We start from the raw sequence: 22609 nt of genomic DNA on the forward strand, positions 1-22609 counted from the left end.
AATGCAATTAACTGTTTACTGCGTTATTGAAATTAATCTAGCTAAAGTTGGCTGTAGTGTCAAAATGCTAACGTTATCTAAAAACAGCAAGTTAAGCTAACGTTAGTACTTTACGAGTCAACATGTATTTATTCATTTATTGGAAAGATGACATATTCAAACTTCATTATGTTAGAACATGTGGGTATAGTTAGGTGCAGGTTATGTTTCCCCACAGATGAATTACAAAATAATACGTTTAGCGGTGTAACTTGGTACATTAACCGTGAGATATACAGGCCACGTTTTTTCATCTGCCTGTTATTTTTGTCGCTTTATTACTTAAAAACACAATTGCAGCTTGTATATTCTACTTTAATATGTTTTTCTGTATTGGTGTATTGCAGGTGGTTATGCTCCATTTCAGTCCTTGACCAGCAGACAGCCAACATTGAGTGAGTCCTGTGAGGAGACACCAGCACCTGGGCAGTATGACGCCTCACCTGTCCAGGTACTGTAGGTCAGAGATAGTCATTTACATGCAGGTAAGTCAGCACCTGAACCAGAGAGCTGTATACTGAGGTAGGTAAGGCTGAAGCTCTTCTTAAAATGTTTGGGCTTGGTCACACGTTGGATGACCGTATAAGCAGTAGATCTGGTTGAAAAAAGTCATGTATGGAGGACTGTATTGTTCAAAGAAATAAATACAAGCTTTTTTTTTAGCAGAATATTTGATGTTGGTGGCATAACTGATTATTCCCTGCTTTGCCCATGTAACACTGAAAGTACCACTAGAGGAGAGGCAATCAGTATTGTGGTATCGTTGTTTGTGTAACAACTAATTTGTCTCCCCAGCAGCTCTCAAACTGATTTGTTTCTGTTAAAACATAAAAAATATTCATTTAAGGAAGAAGCTTATAATAACAGATTCAGAAAATATAATGCTGAGGAAATTTCCCAATTGCAGTGTCATTCTGTGTGTGTGTCTGCTCGTCTCTGCGTTGAACCCATATCTCTTCAGCTAAACATCCATGGTGGCCGCAGTCTCCAGAACCGCTCCAAGCGTTTTGAAGAGGTAGTGTCAAAGGCTCCAGGCCCCGGGGCCTACAATGTGCTGCCTGCTTCAGGCCTGCTCAGGGCCGTGACGGCTGATGCGGCGCAGACTCGGAAGCTTGGCAGAAAAATGGTAGGCATATGGGTGAACTTTCAAGTGATAAAAATAAGTGGGCAGTCAAACTAAACAAAGTCAGTTATTATTGACCTTTGCATATTTGGAGAAACCTGGTTAGGATCCACAATAGATCAAACTTTCATCTAGTACCTTTGGAAAAGATAGGTATTGAGTTTAGGTGTGAATATTTTTTTATTTTTCTTCTGTCGATGTTATCTCTAGTCCTTAACAGTCACATGCTTTTATCCTGTGTATTATCACCTCATATTGAATACAAATATCCCCCTGTGCTAGTGAGAGGTCTGTCTATCCCTTTCGGTCTCCATCTAACCGGTGTAGTATCTCGTGTTCTCCACAACACATATGCGCACAGTTAACAGTTTTAATTTTCACAGGTATACTAAAAATACAAAAACATGCAAAACTCTCTGTGCTGTCTTTATGTCATTTGAAGAAGAATAAAGAATAGCAGTGCCACCTCCAAAAGTGGTGACTGCCAATACTTGCAGGCAGCGCCTTGCCAGTAACTTAGCCCTTAACACCAATCTATGGGAATTAGAGGCTGCTATTTTAAACCTTTGAGAGAAACAGTTTTTTTGAGACTTTTGTCAAAACAGTCATTTCTCTTTTGTTGTTATAAAGAGAACACCAGCTGGTGTATTTGCTGCAACGTTAGAAAACTATCACGCTCAGTAAGACATGCTTTGAACTTGGAACATGAAACAAAGAAAAGATAGAAGATGACAATTTTTTTGTCCTTAATAAATCTGTCACATGTTGCCATGTAAAGCCTCTGATATGCACAGAACGACCTCTGACAGGTTTATCGTTGTTATTCATCAAACCGAACAAATAGAAGCAGCTTGTGCCTTTTTAAATCCTCATTTGGCACAGTGAATCCTCCTCTCTGTATGCATTGAATGATCATGTCTCAGGTGTTTTGCACTTACCAAACAATTTTATCATTTAGCACACTAAATACCTTGCATGATATATGACGTTTGAAGAAAAGTTGTTGAATTTTGGATAATCTGAACTGTCCAGTAGCCTCTTTCTCCATCAGCAAGGATGCTATCGTAGGCAGCCTTGTAGTGAACTGAGATGCTGCTTCTTTCATTCACCAGCTATGTTAAATTTATGCCAAGAGTATATACCTGTGGCTAAGCCTGAAGTTAACACTGAGATGGGGGCTTTATCTGATCTAGACTGATACCAGTGATTAGCTACCTTTGTACAGTGAATGGAGCTTTCACCTCACAGACCTGACTGGTCACTTCTTCTGTGCTAGCTGTAATTATCTGAAGATCACTCTCTCTCTCTCTCTCTCTCTCTCTCTCTCTCTCTCTCTCTCTCTCTCTCTCTCTCTCTCTCTCTCTCACACACACACACACAATTCTTACAGCTATAGAAAGTTAGGTGTAAGCTTTCATTAATTCTGACTGAGATGGACTTTATTGCCTGTTCCCTCAGCAGATATTGTGCCTTCCTGCACTTCTACTTTTGTCTTTCCTATTTTCTTTTTCCCTTTTCCTCTTTTGTTTCTTTCTTATCTTCTGACTCCCATTGCTCCTTTTCCCTGTCTGTCCCTTCCTCAGACTCACACTGTATTGGCCTCGGGCAGTGCTCAGCTACTTTGTAAGCCAGGGCATCCTTTCCTTTGCAAACTCTGACTTCTTTCCCCACTCTTCCTGTCTTTCTGTCTATGTGGTGGCTGCAGGCTAAAAGTCTTCGGCTGGTTTGTCAGTCAGATGTTCCGTCCATTCCTTCCCCGGGTCAGGCCTATGGCTATGAGGAAGATACCCTGGGTGTGCTCAGAAAGCAACAGCCCCCTCCAAGGGACACAACCCTGGGGCCAGCCTACTACAATCCACTTCTGGTAAGGACAGATACACACACACACACACGAGTTGGATTTTGAATGTACATCCATCAGAGAATGTGAAGTGTTCATTTGTGCATGCGTGTATGCTTTCATTAGTCTGTATGAGTGTGTGTCGGAGTGTACTTACTCTTGCCCGCGAGGCGAGGTCCATTAGTGTAAGCAGATCTGATGCACCACTGAACCCCCACCACCCAATTCAGCTGGCCCGAAATCCATTTCCATAGCTAATGAATGCAGCTCCACTTTAAAAAAAGCCACAGTGCACCAGTGCTCATCCATTTTACATGCCAACAAAGAGAGGCATTAGTAATTATTCTTCAAGCTGTATTACAATATTCACTTAAAATAATGCACATGCCTGCTGGTCTGGCTCTCAATTAAGTCATTTTTCATCTGTTAATGACCAGAGGAAGTCAACAGCGTCCTTGAGTGTTGGCTGAGGTTGTGTCAACACACCGGCGCAGGCACAGAGGCGCACTGTGATTTAAGGCTATCAGCAGTGCATCCATCCACGGCTCTTTTTTTTCCCCGTCTCAACTTCTGTTGCTCTCCCTTTGAAAGTTCAACCCCCATTTCTGTCTGTCTCCCTCTCTCCGTCTCTCTGCCCTACACAGTCATTTCTTTAAACTCAAACACTTCCTCCGCCCCGTGCTCCAACCGAGTTCATCAAAAGTGTTGAGAGGCGGAATTAAGTGGTTGTCTGAGGATGTAACTTCAAAGTGGTCGAGGCAGCCTTTTGAATGATAACACATTAGAAAGAAATCAAAAGAGCATGTTATTGAGAAAAACAAAAACATCTTAATCCGTTTTATCTGCTGACCCTAAACTTATGGTTCACGGCTGTATTGACAGGAAAATTACTTCACTGCATCGACTGATGCTTACAACTTAATATGCAGAATTGGAGAAAGGTTAATGTGCTGGAATAGTGAGTAGTTATTGGCGGATGCAGGCGTGACACAGATATATAGTATTGATACAAGCATATATGATGAGTGATATCTCAAAAATACTGTGCATAATGCAGTAAAAAGCACTTGGGCTTATTTAGCGACAACATCGCCATGAGATATGTTGTTAGTTCAGACCGTGTAGTATTTGATTTGGCAGATTATCATAACACAGCTGGCCAGATGGTGATGTGGAGCCCAGACTGTGTTAGTATAAAGGAAACAGCAACTGAATCAGTTTAGAAAAAGTTGCAGCTTACTGAATTCATGACAGATCATTCAAATGGTGGCATAGCAACAGGTCCCACACCAAAATCTGTTGTAGGAACTAGGTGGAGGTATGTCACTGGAGGGATGAACACATTTTGTTCGAATTATTTTCCCTCATTTTGTGTTTTGATGGTGGTAGTAGGGAGCTCTGTCTTGTTAGTTCAGAATCTCCAGTACTGGTTCAGTTGGGTTCAAGTCTTTCTTGACATATTTTTCATATTCACCAAAACACTCAGTGACCCACTGTAGACTGCATGAAAGGCTCTGCATTTGTAATGTTTTTTTCCTAAATACCATATTCCAGAAATCAAATATTGATCAGCCTCTAAATACGAGCAGTATTTGACGTGAAGACGAGCCATGGAAATGGAAGCTTGGATGAGATTGTTGATAGAGCCAGAATCAGATTCAAAGTCGTGCTGTGTTGTGTAAATATTAGCAGGAACGATTTCAACCTGCACGAACCTGCCCACACAGACCCTCCACTGATAAAAACTTATATTTATGGCCAACTTTTTTACTCTGATTTAAATAATAAATAGCCATCAAATCTGGATGAATATGTTTATACCCACTAGCTGTGTATTGCCTTGAATGGCTTTTAAAACTCTCCTTGACATAAAAAGGCATTTTGAGCCTCTGAACTCAAAGCCAGCAGCGATACCATCACAGTGCTTATACTGCATGTGTCTCTGTGCAGCGCAGAACAGTTATGTTTTTCTTTTTAACTTTAAGCATCTGAACATCCATTTCCTTATCTCCTGTCCTCAAAACTGTAGCTCACAGAGGACAGAACCTCAAATCTCGACCTCCAGTCGCTGTTGAAGTTGGGACACCACATGCAGTTAGAAACTTTTTGAGACTTCCTGCCAGTCCTCCCATAATCTGCCTCCTTTTGTAGACCCAGACAGCTGTGGTCAAGGAAAAGTTAGAAAGGAAAGGGAAGATTTTTGGATCTCTCTCTCTCTCTCTCTTTGAATGAGGGTAAGCAAAAATCACAACAACATAATTTTTGGATTATTATCAAAGGCAAACTTCATGCAAAGAGATGAGAGTTGGTTGTCGCACAGCTGTAACAGCACTGCCTGTGTGGACGCAGAAAAGTGATGTGTGATTTGTACTGCCTCACAAATTCCCTAGCTTGACTAGCAGCTCTTTATCAAGTTAATGAATAACTTACTCTTTCTAAGAAACATTAGTAGAGGGATTCGAAACCCAGAAGTCGTGTTTATTTATTTGTTTGTCTAATGTTTATACCTCACATGACTTTCACCAAATGTGTTCATTCCTGGATGTAGCATCTCTCAGTTGTTAAGCTGCAGAGTGAACCGGTTCTGTCTGAAAGGCAGGGCAGGCAGGCTGTAAAACTCAGAGAGATAAGAAAGGACAGAGGGTCTCCCCTAGATCTCTGACATGCTCTGGCATTTGGCTGAACTTCACATTTCATTCAGCCCCAACTTCACGAGCCCTGGCTGGAAGAGGAAGCAGATAAGTGTGAATGAGTCGATTCTATTTTCTCCTTCTTTGTTCATCCATTTATCCTTGTGTTATCTCATTCTCACCCTTACATCTTCTTTTTCTCGTTCTTTCTCCCTGATCAGTCCTTTCTTTCATGCACTCCTCAACTCTTCTCACATGGTGTCTGTCTGTTCTGTCCCCCACTCTTTCTCTTTCTGCAGTCAGAGATGAGTTCTGCACAGAAGTATAAAGGAGTCCATTTTGGCAACATGACAGTGAGGAGAAGTATGGTGACGGTGGAAGAGGGACCCGGTCCAGGACACTATAACCCTGAGATGTGAGTACCACATTTTTCAAGTTTCAAGTCAATTTTTAAGTCATATGCATGCACAGCTGTTAAAGTGAAGCTGTCAGTCTTAATTTTCAGGCACCTCCCATCAACACCTAAAGAATATATTGAAAAAGAAAATCTTGTGCATAACAATTTGAATTTGAGACATAAGTCATAAAATAACAGCAGTTGAAATGTAGGAACAGAATCTACATAAAATATATTACAATGAAATTTAATTATTATATAATCAGGTGTGAAAATCCCCTGGAGACTTTATCTAGACTTGCTGTAGCCTTTCAACTGCTCCATTTGTACAATTAAAAGTATTGTGTCAAAGTCAGTTCTTTTTTGGCTCAAGCTCCTTATCCACCAATTCATGTTACTTTGTTTCTAATATGTCACCCAAGATAGGTAGATAGATAGATAGATAGATAGATGCATGGAAAAAGATGCAAAAAGTTGGTTTGATTAGATACTCCAGAGTATTTACTATCACGAGTCCTCTGCTCTTGAGCTCTTATAGAGATGTGCAGAACAGCTGTTCCTCCAAAATGAGATATTGCTTTGATCCGACAGCCAGGGCATTATGTTTGACATTTTTCGCATAGCATTTCTATTGATGGTCACGGACGATGGGCCTCACTAAGCACTTCTACACTGGTGGGCACACATCCAGCTCAACTATTCATACAGGAATCTGCTAGGTAATAGAAGGGAAAGTGTGCATGTGAGCACTCATGTACTTAAAAGTGGAGGCAGATATTTACATGCTCAAACACACTTGTCTTTGATATACATGTGATTATTTGAAACATTTAAACATGATTGAAAATGATGTTTTAGTTCCTCATAGAACAGCTGGTTCAGTCTGTTTTCTTTTCTTTCCCTTCACTTCTTCTCTGGGTTATTCCTCTACTTCCATCTGTCTTTGCTTTGTGTATCTCTTCCTGTTTACCTGTTTACTTTTCCATATATGCATCTCTCTTGCCTTCTCTCTTACTTTGTACTTTTCTATTTTGTGTGTTTTTAAATAACCCTTCTCTCTCTCTGTGTCTCTTTAGTTTTATCTCTTCGATATGTTTGCGTTTTCTATCCTCAAAGATGTTTTTGCTGTCTCTGTGTGTCTCAGAAACCTTGAAACACACTATGAGAATGTGAATCTTCAAAAGGAGCAGAAAGGCAGAGCTGAGCTTATCATCCCTCGCTACCATGAACTGGTGCCCAAGCAAGAGGAAAAGAAGGCGAGTGTGTGTTTGTGTTGGTGCCTGTTTGTGTCCATATGGTGCTATGCATGCAGCTCTGTTTTGCTCCCCATCGACTCCCGAGGTAAATATCTGGCTCTCCTTCGCCATGTTCAATAGCTAGTTCCTAACTTCGTCTGTCTGGCGCTGGGAATGTGGTGTGCCTGCATTTATCTGAGCTTTTTCTCCCTCAATACAGCCGCCTGATGCTGCTGAGAATCAGGCTGAGAAACCCATGAGTGCACTGACTTAAGCAAAGGTGCACAATTCAACTTATTTAAGATGAAGAAAGTGCATTCTTTCAAATGTCAAATACTCTTCTCTTAATAGATTCATGTAATATATTTGTGCAACACATCTGAAAATACTTTATCTTTTTTTATGTTTAATATCTCATTTCAAGATTTGGTAGTGACAGACAGCCAGAACAGGAGACTTTTTTATGCTCATTTAGAGTAATCATAATCATAACATTACGAATCAGTAATACTGTAGGTCTTGTACAATAATATCTGAAACATCTAAACCTCAGGTGTTCACAATATCTGCCCATTTAGCACATCGTCATAAAGTGAAAGAAACACGTATAATTAAAATCTGATGCTTTGATGTGTTTCTGGAGTATTTTAATTCTTAAGCAGACGTTAATTACTTTGGCAGTTAAACAGCTTGTCCTTTTTCTTCACTGCACTCTGACTCAGATAAATTCTTAGCACAATAGGATTTGAAAACTGCAGATTGAGAATGAGTCATAATAGAGCGCCGTGATTTACAGTCAAGGTAAGTTGGATTTATTCTGGATTTATTCAAGTGCAGTCGATTAAAGATGAAATGATTCAACGCCTCCTCCCGCTCTCATTATAAGTGATCAGTTCATCTGCTGACCTATAGAGGGCAGTAGAACATAAGCTTTAATCACAGACTGACCACAACACACACACATGCACACACACACACATGCACGCAGTGATATAGAGGAGCGGTTGAGGGGAGTTACTCACCTGCATATGAACTTGAGTGTGTGCTGGCAGAGTAATGCTTTGTGATGCCTTTTTTCTGTGTTCAGCGGGTTAGAGTGGGTGAGGCAGAGTCTGAAAAATGTGGGACTGGATTTGTGGAGAGAGAGGAGTGAACGTATCCCCTCTGTCAAGGACTGGCACCTATTCCCTTTCTCCTCTCTTTCCTTGAATATTTTGCTCTGCTGCCTCTCTTTTAGCTTTTAGTTCATTAATATACAGCTACTAAAAGGACGTACTATAATTTATCCTGTGACTTTGAATCAACATTTTTGCCTTCTGTGAACCCTTGCATATAGCGTATGTGCACCATGCTGTATTTGGACCCCCTACCATGATGGCTGCACCTCCATCCGTCATCATTAGTACCTGACACCTCTGCTTCCATGACATCTACTTTCACACACACAGACAAACACATACACTGACCAGATGGGTCATTACCCACAGTGGGGACACTCAGGACAAACAGCTTTACTTCCAAGAGATCGGCAGACAGTTTGTCTCTAATGACCTGGGGCTGCTGGTGTCCCATAGAGTTTAAGTGTCTGTGTGTAGGATTCTCCCATTAAATAGGCATTCTGACATGGCAAGGGCAGGTACTGAGGAAACCACTTAAACAAACCATTATCACGTGTGCAATCAAAAGCAAAACAGAGGGATGTTGTAACAATGCAGTCTAATATTGCCCTGTAAATATGAAGTTCACCGTCAGTTCATCTTTAAAATGCTGTGCATGTTAACGTTATTGTGGATGATAATTGCAGCACTTGTTATTTTTAGGGATGGGAAAACAGTACTGCTGCCACAGGGGAAAAAAAAAGAAAAACATACCTTGGCACAACTGTCTGATACAGGATCTAGGATTATCAACTTAAAACTGATGAAACTACTGAGACATATTGGTTGATTGGTCGTATATAATGTTCAGTTAAATGTATTTTCATTGTACTGTGTTTGCATGGGCTTAAATTGGGGTACCTACATTTATGAGCTTGTGAAATGGTGCTCAGGATTGTTTTCAAAGCCTGTGGTTGGATGTCAACCTCAGGAAAATAAAAATAATTTGTAGGTGTAGAAAACATTTAAAAGTGCAAAAATTATATCAAGATCAAGAGATTTTGAATGTCTGAGTACAAATTCAGAGCTGAAAGTGTGTGTGAAATCACTCATGAACACACACATTTATCTAAGAACATATTTTTTGTCCTGCTCTCAGCCAAAAACACATCTTTTGAGCTTCTCAGTTATTATCACAGATCTTTTCTATACATTCATAGACTCGAGTTCCTTATCCTGCACAAAGGGTGATTTATAACTATAAGAACTATATTTCTAAGAACTATATGAATCATGAATTTGACTTTGTGCAGGTCTGACACAGAGCTGAACATGATCATTGAGGTGCATTTGCACTCTTAGTTCTAGAAAATCATAACATTTAATCATGAGAAAGTCATTAGCACACTATTTGTCTGTATGTGGTATTTCAGATTCTGAGGACAAGAAACTTCTTTCTGGTAACAACACGTTTTTGTCAGTGTTTGTGAATAAAGACTGAGCTATCCGAAGGCATGAGGGAGACATTGTGCAGAAATTCAGCATTGTTTGACCTCAAGATTGCTAACAGCTAACAGACCCAGTTAAACAACCTCTGGCTCAGCAACTTTGCGGGTTTAGCACAAATACTAAAATGTTGTGGATCTGGGCACTTGGGAATGTAGAAGTGTGTGGGTGTGTGTTTCCATACCTCTCACTGTCAGCATCTCTGACTTTGAGGTCTGATGTTGTTAACTGGTTTGCTAGTGGTTTACAGTAATTACTACACTGAAATGGTGCAGCAGTCTTGAGTTGGCACATGACTTGACTGTTTCCTCTGATTCTGAAAATAGCAGATGTGTACATGTGTCTCTCTTCCACTCACTGTTTTTTTTTTCCAAATCTAAATGATCTAACTCTGCTCTTTGCATGTGTTTTTGATAGTCGCTCACTCACCTTGCTTCATTTTTCTCTCCTGTGTCTTTCATTTAGTTCATCTTCACTTAAGTATTTAACCTCGTCCTTCTCACCTCTGTGTGCCCCTCATTCGCCTCACAAACAGATAAATCAAAGCAACTCTTTGCTCTTAGCTCTTCTTGTCTATTATTGTGTTTTTCCCCCCTTCTTCAGGCTTATCCTCTCATTTGCAGAACTATCTGAAAAGTGATATTGTCAAAGGATGTAACTGCCTTGTGATTATTGTACATTTCTTGTTTCCTGCTTCCCATCAGGGAATTCCTGGTCCAGGCCAGTACCACATCAGAAGTCAGTTTGAGGAGCCTGTGAAGTCCAGTGGTAAAATGCCGAAGTTCACTTGCCCCTTCCTCTCTCAGACTGAGGTACAATGCAGACAGATGTTGACACAGTTGAAAGTAAAGTCGGGTTGCTTTGCATGCAGGCCTGTGTGCACATTTTCAAGTGAATCAGGTTGTACTGTTTAAAACAGGTTCTTTCTCTAGCAACCTTGGAACTACTTTTGTCCACCGGGGTGCATTTCAGTTTATGTGTTTTTGCTTTCACCTTCCTTTTGCATTTATTCAGTGTCTGCATGCATACAGTGATAGACTCCCGCACTACTGTGATCTCAGAGTAGGGGACCTGTAGCTTTTGTCACATTGGTCATTCTGCACAAGGTTCCACCAGATTGTGTGATGAGTTCACTTATACAGAGACATAAGCTGACCTTGAATGAATGTAAACATAATTTCTATTATAACTACATTTATAGAAGTTTTTATACAAGTTTTAGTTTTTAATTAAATTTTAATTAAATCACCTATGAAAACTAACATGTTCAGTTTCATTTAAAATTAAATAACTTATTAAATAAACGTGATTAAATAAAAATGAATAACTCAACAGACATAGGTCTCCGCCATCTCGTGGTGGCTGTGTGCCCTTCAGTGCTGAGCAGGAAGTGTACAGTGTGTCTGAGCAACACCTGTCACATGGCACATAGTCATTTGATCCATTGTTACAAAGTATTGATTAGTGCAGCTTGAAGAAACAGGAGTAGCTGTTGCTGTTTCTAATAAGTGAGCTTTGTAACCCCATGAAGCTACACATTGCTATTCATAAAACTAGTTCAGCATATTTAGCTTGTAATTATACAGATCCGAGGATCATTATAATTAAACCAGCTATGATAAACACATCCAGATCAGCAACTTTGGTGGTATTTCTCTACATAATGTACGATATACAGGGATAACAATCAGACCATGTGGACGAGACTTCTCAGACGTAATCCACAGCAGACAAATATATTCAATTTACAATTTCTCAAAGGAGGCTGGACTTTAATATGGAATATTTAAGATTAAGTTACAGATCCAAGACACTGAGCAGGGCTTTGCTTGTTTAATTGATGTGCTGGGAGTGGAGGGTTTCTTCAGATGGGGGGTGAAGATGAGTTTATTAAGAGACTCAGAGGAGCGGAGATGAAGGATGTGAAAATGTGTGGTTTTATGTCTCAGGAATAGCTGAACTCCTCTGTGGCACTGCCCCACAGGTTTTCTCCTGTGAAACTCTCTGACTGATATTTTAATTATCACTCTGACACACACACACACACATTGAAAAGTCAGACGTACATATGTGCGAATTTCATTTCATCTGCAGACAGATATAGATACAAGACACACAAGTTCAGAAATACTGCTCCCATGCGTGCAAATGAACACAATGAACACACCCCCTTTGTCACACACACACACACACACACACACACACACACACACACACACACACACACACACTTACACCCATTCCCTGAAATTACCTTAATAACTTCTAAAACTAAATATTTTGCTAGTTTACCAGTGAGAACAACTGATGCAAGATTCTGGGGTTCATACAATATTTCTGTGTGTGTGTGTGTGTGTGTGTGTGTGTGTGTGTGTGTGTGTGTGTGTGTGTGTGTGTGTGTCATAGTTGGCTCTGACCTAATTTCCCTGGCCACATGCTGTGTTAGTGCGTCGGCACTGTGATGTCGTCACTGTCACCCACAGTGGAACTGGGTCTGTGTGTGTGTGTGCGCACGTGTCACAAGTCATCTCTTATCCAGAACTGAGAGCGACAGTTTTCTTAGATCTTCACATCCTTGTGAGTCCGGTTCCATCTGACACTGTTACCCTGCGGAGGGATGGAGGGGAAATGAGGGAGTGAAGGAGGGAGGGAGAGGAAGATAAGAGGAACAGCTGGAATCTTCCAGTTCTCGACTCTTCTCCTCCTTTTGACTTCCCAAATTCCCAATATCAAAGCATCAATACAACACGCAAACATGCATTTTCCTCGATTTCCCTTTTTGCTGCCTCCTTCCCATTTCTCAATTAGCTCCCGTTCTGCTTCCTTATGCTTGATATTTTGTGATGTTACAAGAGTCCTGTTTCCCTCCTTTATCCTTCCGCTTTCCTTCCCTTTAGTCCTGCTTCCATTTCCTTCTTATTGCATATGTATGGATATTTTTATCTGTATTTCCATTCACATGTTGTTTCATCCTTCAGTCCATTGTGCCCCTGGAGACCATCCTCTCCCTTGTTGTTTGCTTTGCAATAATTATGTGAAAAAACCCCACAAAAAACTGTTGACTGTGATACAGTTTGGTGGTGAAGATACATTAGAAGCCACATATTGCATAGAAAATAATATGCTGTGAATCTTCTAATTTTTATTTATAAATGACAACGCCGAATAAGCACAGAGCCCTAAGCCCATAAAACCCATTCAGAATCACACGACACTTCTTTACAACTTTCCTGCAAGTGACTCTGATCTCCTGACAATGCAAAATTAACTTTCTCCCAGCTTTCAGTACCATACATGATATGGAATACAAACAGCAGACATTGAGATGTAATAGAAAGTGTGATGATGTTGTCTATGACAGTATTTATAACTAGCTAGTGAGTGTGTTTTTTTAAATTGAGACTTATACTGGTGTTAAGCAGTCTTTTATCTCTTATGAGCCATTGAGCATCAGGCTTTTCACAGTTAATTCAGGCATTGGTGTCCTTCAGCTCTGATACGCACACCTGTCACAGATGTGACCGCAAAGGCACCTTGAATGGGCAACATATTTGCTTTGGGCATGATTTTCAAAAGAATTCCTTTGATTTTTTTTTCCTACTATATGTGTTTGAAAATGGACGAATAGGAAGCATAACAAACAAGAAATGAAGCATCACTGTGAAGCCAACAAAGCTCAGTCAGTCCAAGAGAGGAAAAAAAAAATGTGCCCATGAACAAGACTTTATCAAAGCCAGTAGGGTAGCAATGGATTGACACATGGCCACAAAGAGCTGTTCTACAACTGACTGTGAATGAACACAGTTTGTTTTGGCTTTGAAACAGCATGTCTTGTAACTCCTGACCCTCTTCTTTATTCTTTTCAAACACTAACTCCATTTGTAACCCAAACACTTTTTCCTCTTGGTCAGTTTTCGCCCCCTCTCTCAATTTCCTCCTCCATCTGTCCCTCTTTACTTGTTCTTCTCTTCCTCTCATTTTTCCTTTTTGGCAAAAAGCTCAATAATTTAACTGGGCATTACTAACAATTTTCATTACCCTACAACTAATTTTCCATAGGCTGAATTATGTATAAAAGTGCACAACAATGATTGGCATGTGTCCAACAAGTGTCTTATACTTATGATATTTCTTGGTAGCAGTTTTGGGTGTTATCTGCAGAACTGACAGAGTGTTTGTTTGTGTGGTGCAGTTAATGTAGACATGCTGGTATTTGAAGGAATCAAGTCCTTTTTAAAACTCTGTTGTGTTCGATAACCACCAACTGAATAGTTTAGTCGTGAGAGGCTGAAGAGAAATTTAGGGTGGCACTGAAATGCAGTTCACCCTCACTTATTTTGACTGAAAAGGCATCTTATCTGCTTCGGTCCCTTGATTGCCCGTGTTGCTATAATAGCCTATCAGATAAACACATTTATACCCTGGAAGTGAAGCTGCCAAGCAGTTGCGGTGCTGAATAAGCTCTGATATCAGCAAAACGGTCAAAGAACATTATGTACCTGATTGCGTGCATCATTATTTTTGAGCTGCAGATGCTGTTTACGCCATTTCATTCTCTCTGTCCTCATCTCACCATTTTGTCCCTTCTGTATGTATTTTACTCTCTTTTATTCTTTTTCTCACACATCTATTTTGTTCTTTTTTGCTCTTTCTTTTTTGTCCTTTCTACTTTCTCTCAGTTCAGTGTAGTCCATCCATCTATCTGTTTTCCATACCGCTTTATCCGTCAGGGTAGTGGCAGCCTATCCCAGCTATCCCAGACAGCATGCGAGAGATGGGTTACACCCTGGACTGGTCACCAGTCAATCGCAGGGCCAACACACAAAGACAGACAACCACACATGCACACACTCACACCTAGAGGCAATGTAGAGTAGCCAATTAACCTAATGTGCCTCCACACAGAAGAGAGAAGGGCCCAGACTGGAATTCGAACTTGGTGCTAACCACCACACCACCGTGCCGCCCCAGTTCAGTGTGGTGTGTTTCAGTTTCTAAGTTTCCATAAGCAACTGGTATAGTTAGCTAAGCCAGTCCGTAGATGATTAAGTCAAATTTTACTTTTCAAGACCAAATACCTGAAAAACTATTGACATTCCCACCCGTTTCAGTGTAGTTTGTGTAGTCATTGATATCCATGCTAACATGCTAATCTAAAAACATGAAGGTGGTAAACTTATACCATATCACAATGCTAATTATTAATAAACATTAATCAGAACATACATGGCAGCACGCATAGCAACATGTTGGCATGATAGCATTAGCATTAGGACTTGAAAATACATTCATGTAGTACATATAATGCAATTCATGGTCTGTCTATCATAACTATTTCTCAGTAGTAGATTATTGTTTAATCTTCACAGCCTTAGTTAGTAACAAAGGCAGTCACTATGAAAACTTGGTGTGCATTGGTGTGCACTCTGTCACATTATTACCAAGAGAATCTTTTCCATTGGTGCTTTGCATCGACATGAGTTGAACGGAGCAGAGGTGCAACTGAGGCTTGAAAAGGAAAGCCTAGACTGATCAAACTTGAACTAGGTTTGACAATGTCAAGCTGAAGCTAAGGATAAACACTTTTGATTCAAGTAAAAACATCAAATCAAAGCTGTGGCTCCATTTTTCATGTGTCCACCAGTTTTGCTTTCGTGGCGTGTAATGAGCAGTAAACCCCCACAATGCTGATAGTGTGGTTACCCACTTTCAGTCTTGTCTGCGTGGGAGCTGTGGGCATTTAGTATATATTTGGTCTGTGCTTGGTATCTCTAACTGTGAAGAGATACACTGCCCTGTCATCACTGGTTCCTTTAGACACAGCAAATATTCACAGCTGGATTTATTATTTTGCTCCAGATGAGCTGTGGTTAGTGAAAATAAATGGATTATTTGTCTTCATAAAACAGTGCTGATCTGTTTTGTGTGCTAGGGACTTTACTTCAAATGCATTTTTCCTATTATCTTTCCTGCTTTATTCTTCTTTATACTCATATTTTAACCTTTACCTATCTCATTCCCTTTTATCTCCCTCGATCAGAGGTTTAGCCACGTCAAAGAAGTGTCGCCTCCTGTTGGTCTCTATAATGACACGCGCTGTGCCCTGCAACTGCTGAAGAAGACCAATGGAGTGAAGAGAATCCCATTTGGTATCGCCGCAGTGCGCTTCACCCAAAACCACAAAACATGCTCCACACCAGGTCAGTATGTGTGTGATCTATACTGTGTTCAATGATGATAGTGCTCTTTGATATATGTAGTTAGATTGTACAGATGCAATTCTGAGACTAGCATTGTTTTGTTTGCACAGTGATAGAAGATGTCTTACACATAAATAGATTTTTTAACTATGGATAGAGTTAATACCTGAGGTTTGTCTCTTAATATCCAAACTCTATCATCTATCAGTGGCACTTGAGTGTTGCTTCATAATGTCTGAGGGCTTTATTTGTTAGCTTTTTTGGAATCTCATTCTCTTTCATTTCAAACAACTCATGGTCTTTTAAAGTTCAGATTTTAACTTGTCATGGCCATTATATTCAATTTAACAAGTAATAATTATGAGTAAGTACTACTTTGCAGCTTGTATTAACATTTTGAAAGGGACTGAAAGGAACTTGACTTCTGTTGTGGTTTGTGTGTGTGTGTGTATTTGCTCATATTGTCATATTATAAAGTGAACCATTATGTTTTAGAGGCATGATTCATTTCCAATGTCTGGTTTGCATCAAGTCTTTGAGATTACAATGTGTGTATCTAAAATGTAATTTTTAAATCAAAATTGTATTTTCTGAGGTTGTGTATATTATGTTGAACAGCAGTCAGTGTCAGACACACTAATATTTAGATCTCTTTTCGCAGTCTCTTCTGATCTCATGTAATAAGACTGAATCTGAGAGCCTTCCATGATTTGTCTGTACAGATTAAATGTTAGTGTGGTGTTAAAGTGCAGGTCCTCCATGCTTTTTTTCACTGTTATCTCGTCGGAGATTATCTGTACTTGTATTTTGTTTCTGTGTTGTTTTTGTAATTAAATTAAATATTATTATATTTGATATTTTTGTGTATTTCTCAACAAATGTTTCTCATTTGTTTTGTATCATGTTTATAAATTCTGCATATATATGAACATTTGTTGACTTGTTAAAAAGATGAAAATATTTTCTTAATTTGCTCAGCTCTCTAAATTGCTCAAGACTGTTTTTGTAAGTTGCAGGGTGCAGCGTTTTCTCAAACATGACATTATTAGAAACTGATGACCCTTCTTCTGTGTTTTTGAGCATTTTCTCCTCAAGCTGTTACAGCAGGCTTTCACACATGCACACATGGTGTTGTGCTGTTGAGGAGACAACTATTAAAATAGCAGAAACACAAGTGTCTCCATATGAATTTTAGTGGCGCACAGGTGTAAGCCAGCACTACATGAATCCTGCACACACTGTAAGCCAAAGATACACCTACACGACTCGTGTGTCTAATGTCCGTGTCCTCATGTATGTAAAACATACAACACACACAACAATCCCACCCTTCTGTGCTCTGTGCAGGTCCAGGGTCCTATAATGTGTTTGAGCATGGATTATCCCGGGAGAGTTTTAAAAAGGCATTTTTAGAGAGAACCAAGAAGGGAGGCTTTGGCTCCAGTGCTCAACGGAACTTCATCTTCCACAACAAAGAATCGATAAAGGCCCCAAGTCCTGGACAGTATGAGGTAAGGAAGATCAGTTGGTGTAGTCATTCATTTATTTTTCTTTGTCTCTTTAGTGATATAAGTTCTGATATGAATTGGCTGAAATATAAAGCTCAAGGGTCATATTGTTAAGCCCCTTGAAGCACATTGTTGTTTGTGATGCTGCCTATATAAATATAAAGAAGAATTGACTCGAGTTGATATAAAGTTCTGTAATTACTTGACAGGAAACTTTCATATCCTCCTTGTAATGCGTGTGCGTGAATGATATGTATGTGTCAGACAGACGGAAAAGAAGACAGAGGAGCGCTACAAGAAGCAGTACACAGCGGTTTTCAAGTCAGCCACAGAACGTCTGACGTCATCTCTACTGGCTAAAGTAAGTCTCTCTCTCTTTCTACTCCCCCTGGCTCTTCAGCTCCCGGTTTCTCCCTCAGCTCTCTTTGTTTCACTCGCTCTTATCCTCACAACATGTTTCTGTTGTAAAGCCTTTGAAACCTGCTTAACACAAGAGTCTAAGATGGAGTAAAACAGCATTACTTGCCAAGTTTTTACTCTCATAAATGGGCCAACACAGCAGTAGTATTTGACCCGCTATGCCAAGGGTGCTTTTTTTCCCCGCAGTTTACCTTTTTTGACTGCTTCTTTTATTCTTTTCCTTTTACTCCTAATGCTCATTTATGCTGGAGAAAACAGGTCACAGTTTGTGATAACTTTCTTTTTCCCCTCACCTTAATTTCTTCAAACTGATGTTAATATAAACCTAAAAAGTTATTTACTAGTTCTGTTTATCAGTTCTGATATGGCTGTATACAGTTGGTGGAAGGAAATTAATCATTGTGCCACTTGTTGACTACTGACCTTTGTCACCAAAGGTCGTTTGCCAATTGTCTGTCAAACCCATCGGCCACAGCTGAACAACTGAAAATTTCAGCGGCTAAAACAAAAAAAATGAGAGCAAGCAGAAATTTAATTTAGATTAGAATCACATTTTAGATTAGAATCAAAGTTCAGAATATTGCAATCAAAAGGGCCACTTTGATTTATAAATCAAGTATAGATTTCTTGGTTTCATATGATATCTATTTAGTTCAATACTGCTAAAATGATTCTAATTCCACATTCTTCAAAGACGATTAAAAGCTCAGTATATGGATGTTTAAAGGAACTGTTCACCCTCAATTCCCAATTTTAGTTTTTTATTCAAGTGAGCCTTACCTTCATTGACAACATTTGACAGCAATTCAAATGCTGCTGCTAGAGAGAATCAGTGTCAAACTACTTGCTATGAACAAATGATTGCATGTATTCTTTAAAATCTGTTGGAAATATTATTGAAAGCCTTGTCTTCACATTTTCACACACGCTTTTTCAACACTGTAGCATTATGCATAGAATACTGAATGTTAATGTCAACAACTTACATTTGAAAAAGTGATCATGTTTGGATTGTGAAAGTTGGATTTCTCTGCCCTGTGTGACACAGGATGGTGTTTACTTGCATATAAATAATGTGCTAATGAAGATACACAGAAAAGCAGCCGGGTGTGAGGGTTAGCATTCGAATCTTACTGAGTCTAGTATTGAAAAAATGTTCAAGGAGACAATTATGTAAATTTCTTGCCAAAGTGCATGTTACTGCATTTTAATATTCAAGGTACAGAATTTGTATTTTCACATACACTTCTGGGTACCGGCCAGTGTTTACTCTGATTAACTCCGAAGGTTAGAAATGTTATCTAAATCTCGAGACAAAGGTCTCTAGAACTGTAAACTATGCTGTGCTACTCTCTAGAAAGAGCATAAAGGTTAATTCAGAGGGCGAAAAGGTGCACTGCTCCATATCACTGGGTTTGGTTTGATATATTATAGTATCATACATATGTCTCACTCAGTTATACACTCGGTGATGTTAACTAACACGGTCACAATAACATCACAGCAGGTGTTTTCCTTCACATGTACTCCAGAAACTAGGTCGGAAAACATGCAACACATTTGCCTTATTTTGCAAGCGTGGCTTGTTTTTTGTGGACTGAATCAGTGATAGAAAACACTGTTCCTTGCCTTCACGCCAGTAATCATGGTGCCCAGGTGCCCCTGACCGTCTGTCTCTACTTACGTCTGTTTGTCTATTTATTCTATTTATTCTATTCATGTGTACGCAGTAACTCAGGAACGGCCTAAAAAAAATTTCCTCAAATTTGGTACAAAAGTCCACTTGAACTCCAGGATAAACTAATCAGAATTTGGTGGTCAAAGGTCAGTGTAACTTCACAAAGCATGTTTTGGCTATAACCCAAAAATTAATATGCCAGCAAAAAAGTCTCCCAAATTTTATATCCAAAATGTAAAAAGTCTGCTTTGCTGTAACATCATGATGTTCTGCAAAAATACTTTTTTGGTCATTATTCAACACCATAACTCAGGAACCTAAGGGGAGATTGTGACCATATTTCACATTTAGTTAAATACTGAATTAGAGACACTAATCTTGGGTGCCTGTACTAGATGTATGACTCTGGACAGACATGGATGTAAAGTGCAGCTTGACTGATGTGCACACAATCACGATGTGGTAATTCTACTATGTGTGTGTGTGTGTGAGCAGACGGATGGCACACTAAGTGTACAGACAGACAGACTGGCAAAGAACACAGCTTTTCCATCCAACTGAACAACATATTTATTGTTCTGGATGATACAGGCTTTTAGAAACCTGTTTACATGTACACATGGATATGAAATCTAGCTCTAGTTTACAAGATGGTTAAACACAAAAAGTCAGGGCTCAGAGTCCTGTTGTATTTTATTCCTGCTATCTAACTAGGGAGTGATTTACACCTCGGACATCAAGTCAATACAGTTAACTTCTTGGTAAGGCATAAAACCAGCAGGACTCTGGATACAGATCAGCAGGACTGAGAACTGCTGTTCCAGTGAGCAAGGAGTTTAGCATGACAGATATACACATGAAGTGCACTTACATTAGTAGGTGGACATACTTATGTTTTACATTAGTAATCTGTCAAATTCTCTTGCCTTCCTATGCAGTCAGGTCAGAGGTCAAGGTCAGTTTCATCTGGGGCAGGGCAATCTTTTAGGTTTTGGATACTGTCCAAAAAAGTAGTCTTGAAACATAAACAAACACAGTTACACACACTAAACAGGTTGGGGTTACGCCTGTTAGACAGAGACACAGCTGAGTGAGACAGCTAAAACATATATTGTTAGTGTAACACTGTTTGTGCGTTCAGATAATGTGAATCATTCTCATTTTGTGCATCTCACAAATGAACTCAGGAGACGGTGATGAGACTCAGTAGAAAGCTGAGAATTCTGTCGCTGATCGCCTCTGTAATAGTCTCTACCTCATATATCTGTCTGCACCATTTTTCATGACAATAGCTCTGTGTAGTTTTCTGTCAGGCTGCAGTATATTGTGCTGATGGATGACCTGGCTCACTCAGAACTCTTGGTGTGGTAAATCCTAATGTAGACAGAAAACCTGACAGCCATGCCATACACAGTCCACGTAATGTTTGTGTTTGTGATTGTTATGCAGTGATGCAGTGTAGCTACAGCACAGATCTGGATGTCGGAGGTCTGCAAGTTCAAACGATCAGTGCTAGACTTTCATTGTATGCCAGACACATGGGGTGAATAAATATTTAACAATGGCTTTAATTTGGCTCAGTTCCCAGTAGCAGCACCTCCAGCTTGGTTTTGTGTTCCCACAAACATAATTGGCCACACTTGCAGGTGGCGAGCTGGCGAGGTCGAGGTAAAAAGCAGCGGCTGGAGGCACCATGTGTCACCGAGGTAGCACATGTCTGTCAGCAGCCCTCCTAGGGCAAACAGCAGGGTTAGCAGTGACAAAGACTGACACATGGTTTGGACTTGGACTAAAGTGAGAGATAATGTTAGAAAAAAGAAAACAACTGCTTATGGAACTGTTCACTCGAGATTCGTTATCACCTACGTATTTCCCTCGCCGTCTCGCTTTTTTTTTCCTTTTTTTTCCTCGAGTATTACCTCTGAGTGCATTTTGGAAAGGATCTGAGGCCACTTGTAATGGCTCCACACAGAGCCTCATTTATGACCAGTTAATGAAAAATCACCCAGGGACATCTTAGCTTTAACAGTTACCCACATGCCGCGCTGCAGCCTCAACTGTATCCCTGGTAACAAACACCCACTGGGACGGATATTAAAAGTGTGTAATCAGGAAACAATCATGATCATGAGAAGGGAGTAAGACAAGAAAGAGAAGGAACAGAATGAAGGCTGAGAGTATGTCTTTTTTGATTTGCTTGAAAGTTTGTCTTCTGCACTGTGATTTAAAAGCTTCATTTAGCAGTAGAAGGTGACATTTTGTTGTAGAAATTATTCACAGTGCATGGCTTTGGAATCAGACATATAAAAGACATGCCATCTCAGTTGAAATGCTAAAGGTTGTCTAGTAGAAAGGTTGACCTGTTAACTGACTTTCAGATATGTCTATTGCCCAATCCACTCTGTAAGGACTAGATTGCCAAACAGTGGTTAAACACATATTGAATAACAGAGGAGGCACGGTTTATTTAGGTTGATTTTTCTTATCTTGTGGCATGCCCTCTTTCAAAGGGAGCTTAAATTTCTGACAGTCTAAATCAAACACACATCAACTACTTCAAATATTTGAAGCTATGTCAGATTTGTGCCTGAGCAACAGGTCTGGATCTGATAGGAGTTGATTACCTGTCTGTGGAGAAGAAAGAACCAGACACGTTGTTGAGAAATGACAGATCTGAAAGAAGAGTTGGTTATGAGTAGAGCATATCTTAGATGAGAGTTTGCTTTTCTCTAATCCAATGCTCTTTTCCAGGAGTATTTCTCTCAATCCCCATGTCTCTTTTATTCTGCTCTCTCCCCTCTCTTCTTGCCTTTCATCCCTCTTTCCTTCCTTCCTCCTACCCCACATTCCCTCCCCTTTTTCCTCTGCCTTTTCCTCCTTCCTCTTGGCCAAGCCTTCCTTATAATGACCTTTCTGTTGCAGAGGTCGTGGGATGC

At 39.9% G+C, this 22609-nt stretch overlaps 1 protein-coding gene across 3 annotated transcripts in view; it reads left to right on the forward strand.

Annotated features, from left to right (window-relative positions):
- Positions 1–22609, forward strand: part of stpg2 (sperm-tail PG-rich repeat containing 2) — a 56066-nt gene that overhangs the window by 478 nt on the left and 32979 nt on the right. The window contains exons 2-11 of one of the 3 annotated variants that reach the window (XM_046387552.1): positions 387–524; positions 1001–1165; positions 2868–3026; positions 5932–6047; positions 7174–7285; positions 9795–9821; positions 10572–10679; positions 15908–16067; positions 17415–17578; positions 17844–17936. In XM_046387552.1, the coding sequence (XP_046243508.1) occupies positions 471–524; positions 1001–1165; positions 2868–3026; positions 5932–6047; positions 7174–7285; positions 9795–9821; positions 10572–10679; positions 15908–16067; positions 17415–17578; positions 17844–17936 (1158 nt within the window). In that variant the 5' untranslated portion in view covers positions 387–470. The remainder of the gene's footprint in view (positions 1–386; positions 525–1000; positions 1166–2867; positions 3027–5931; positions 6048–7173; positions 7286–9794; positions 9822–10571; positions 10680–15907; positions 16068–17414; positions 17579–17843; positions 17937–22609) is intronic. The other 2 variants (XM_046387550.1, XM_046387551.1) reach the window with 2 other exon arrangements.

Source organism: Scatophagus argus, chromosome 4 (genome assembly GCF_020382885.2).
Source record: "Scatophagus argus isolate fScaArg1 chromosome 4, fScaArg1.pri, whole genome shotgun sequence".
Classification (NCBI taxonomy): Eukaryota; Metazoa; Chordata; class Actinopteri; family Scatophagidae; genus Scatophagus; species Scatophagus argus.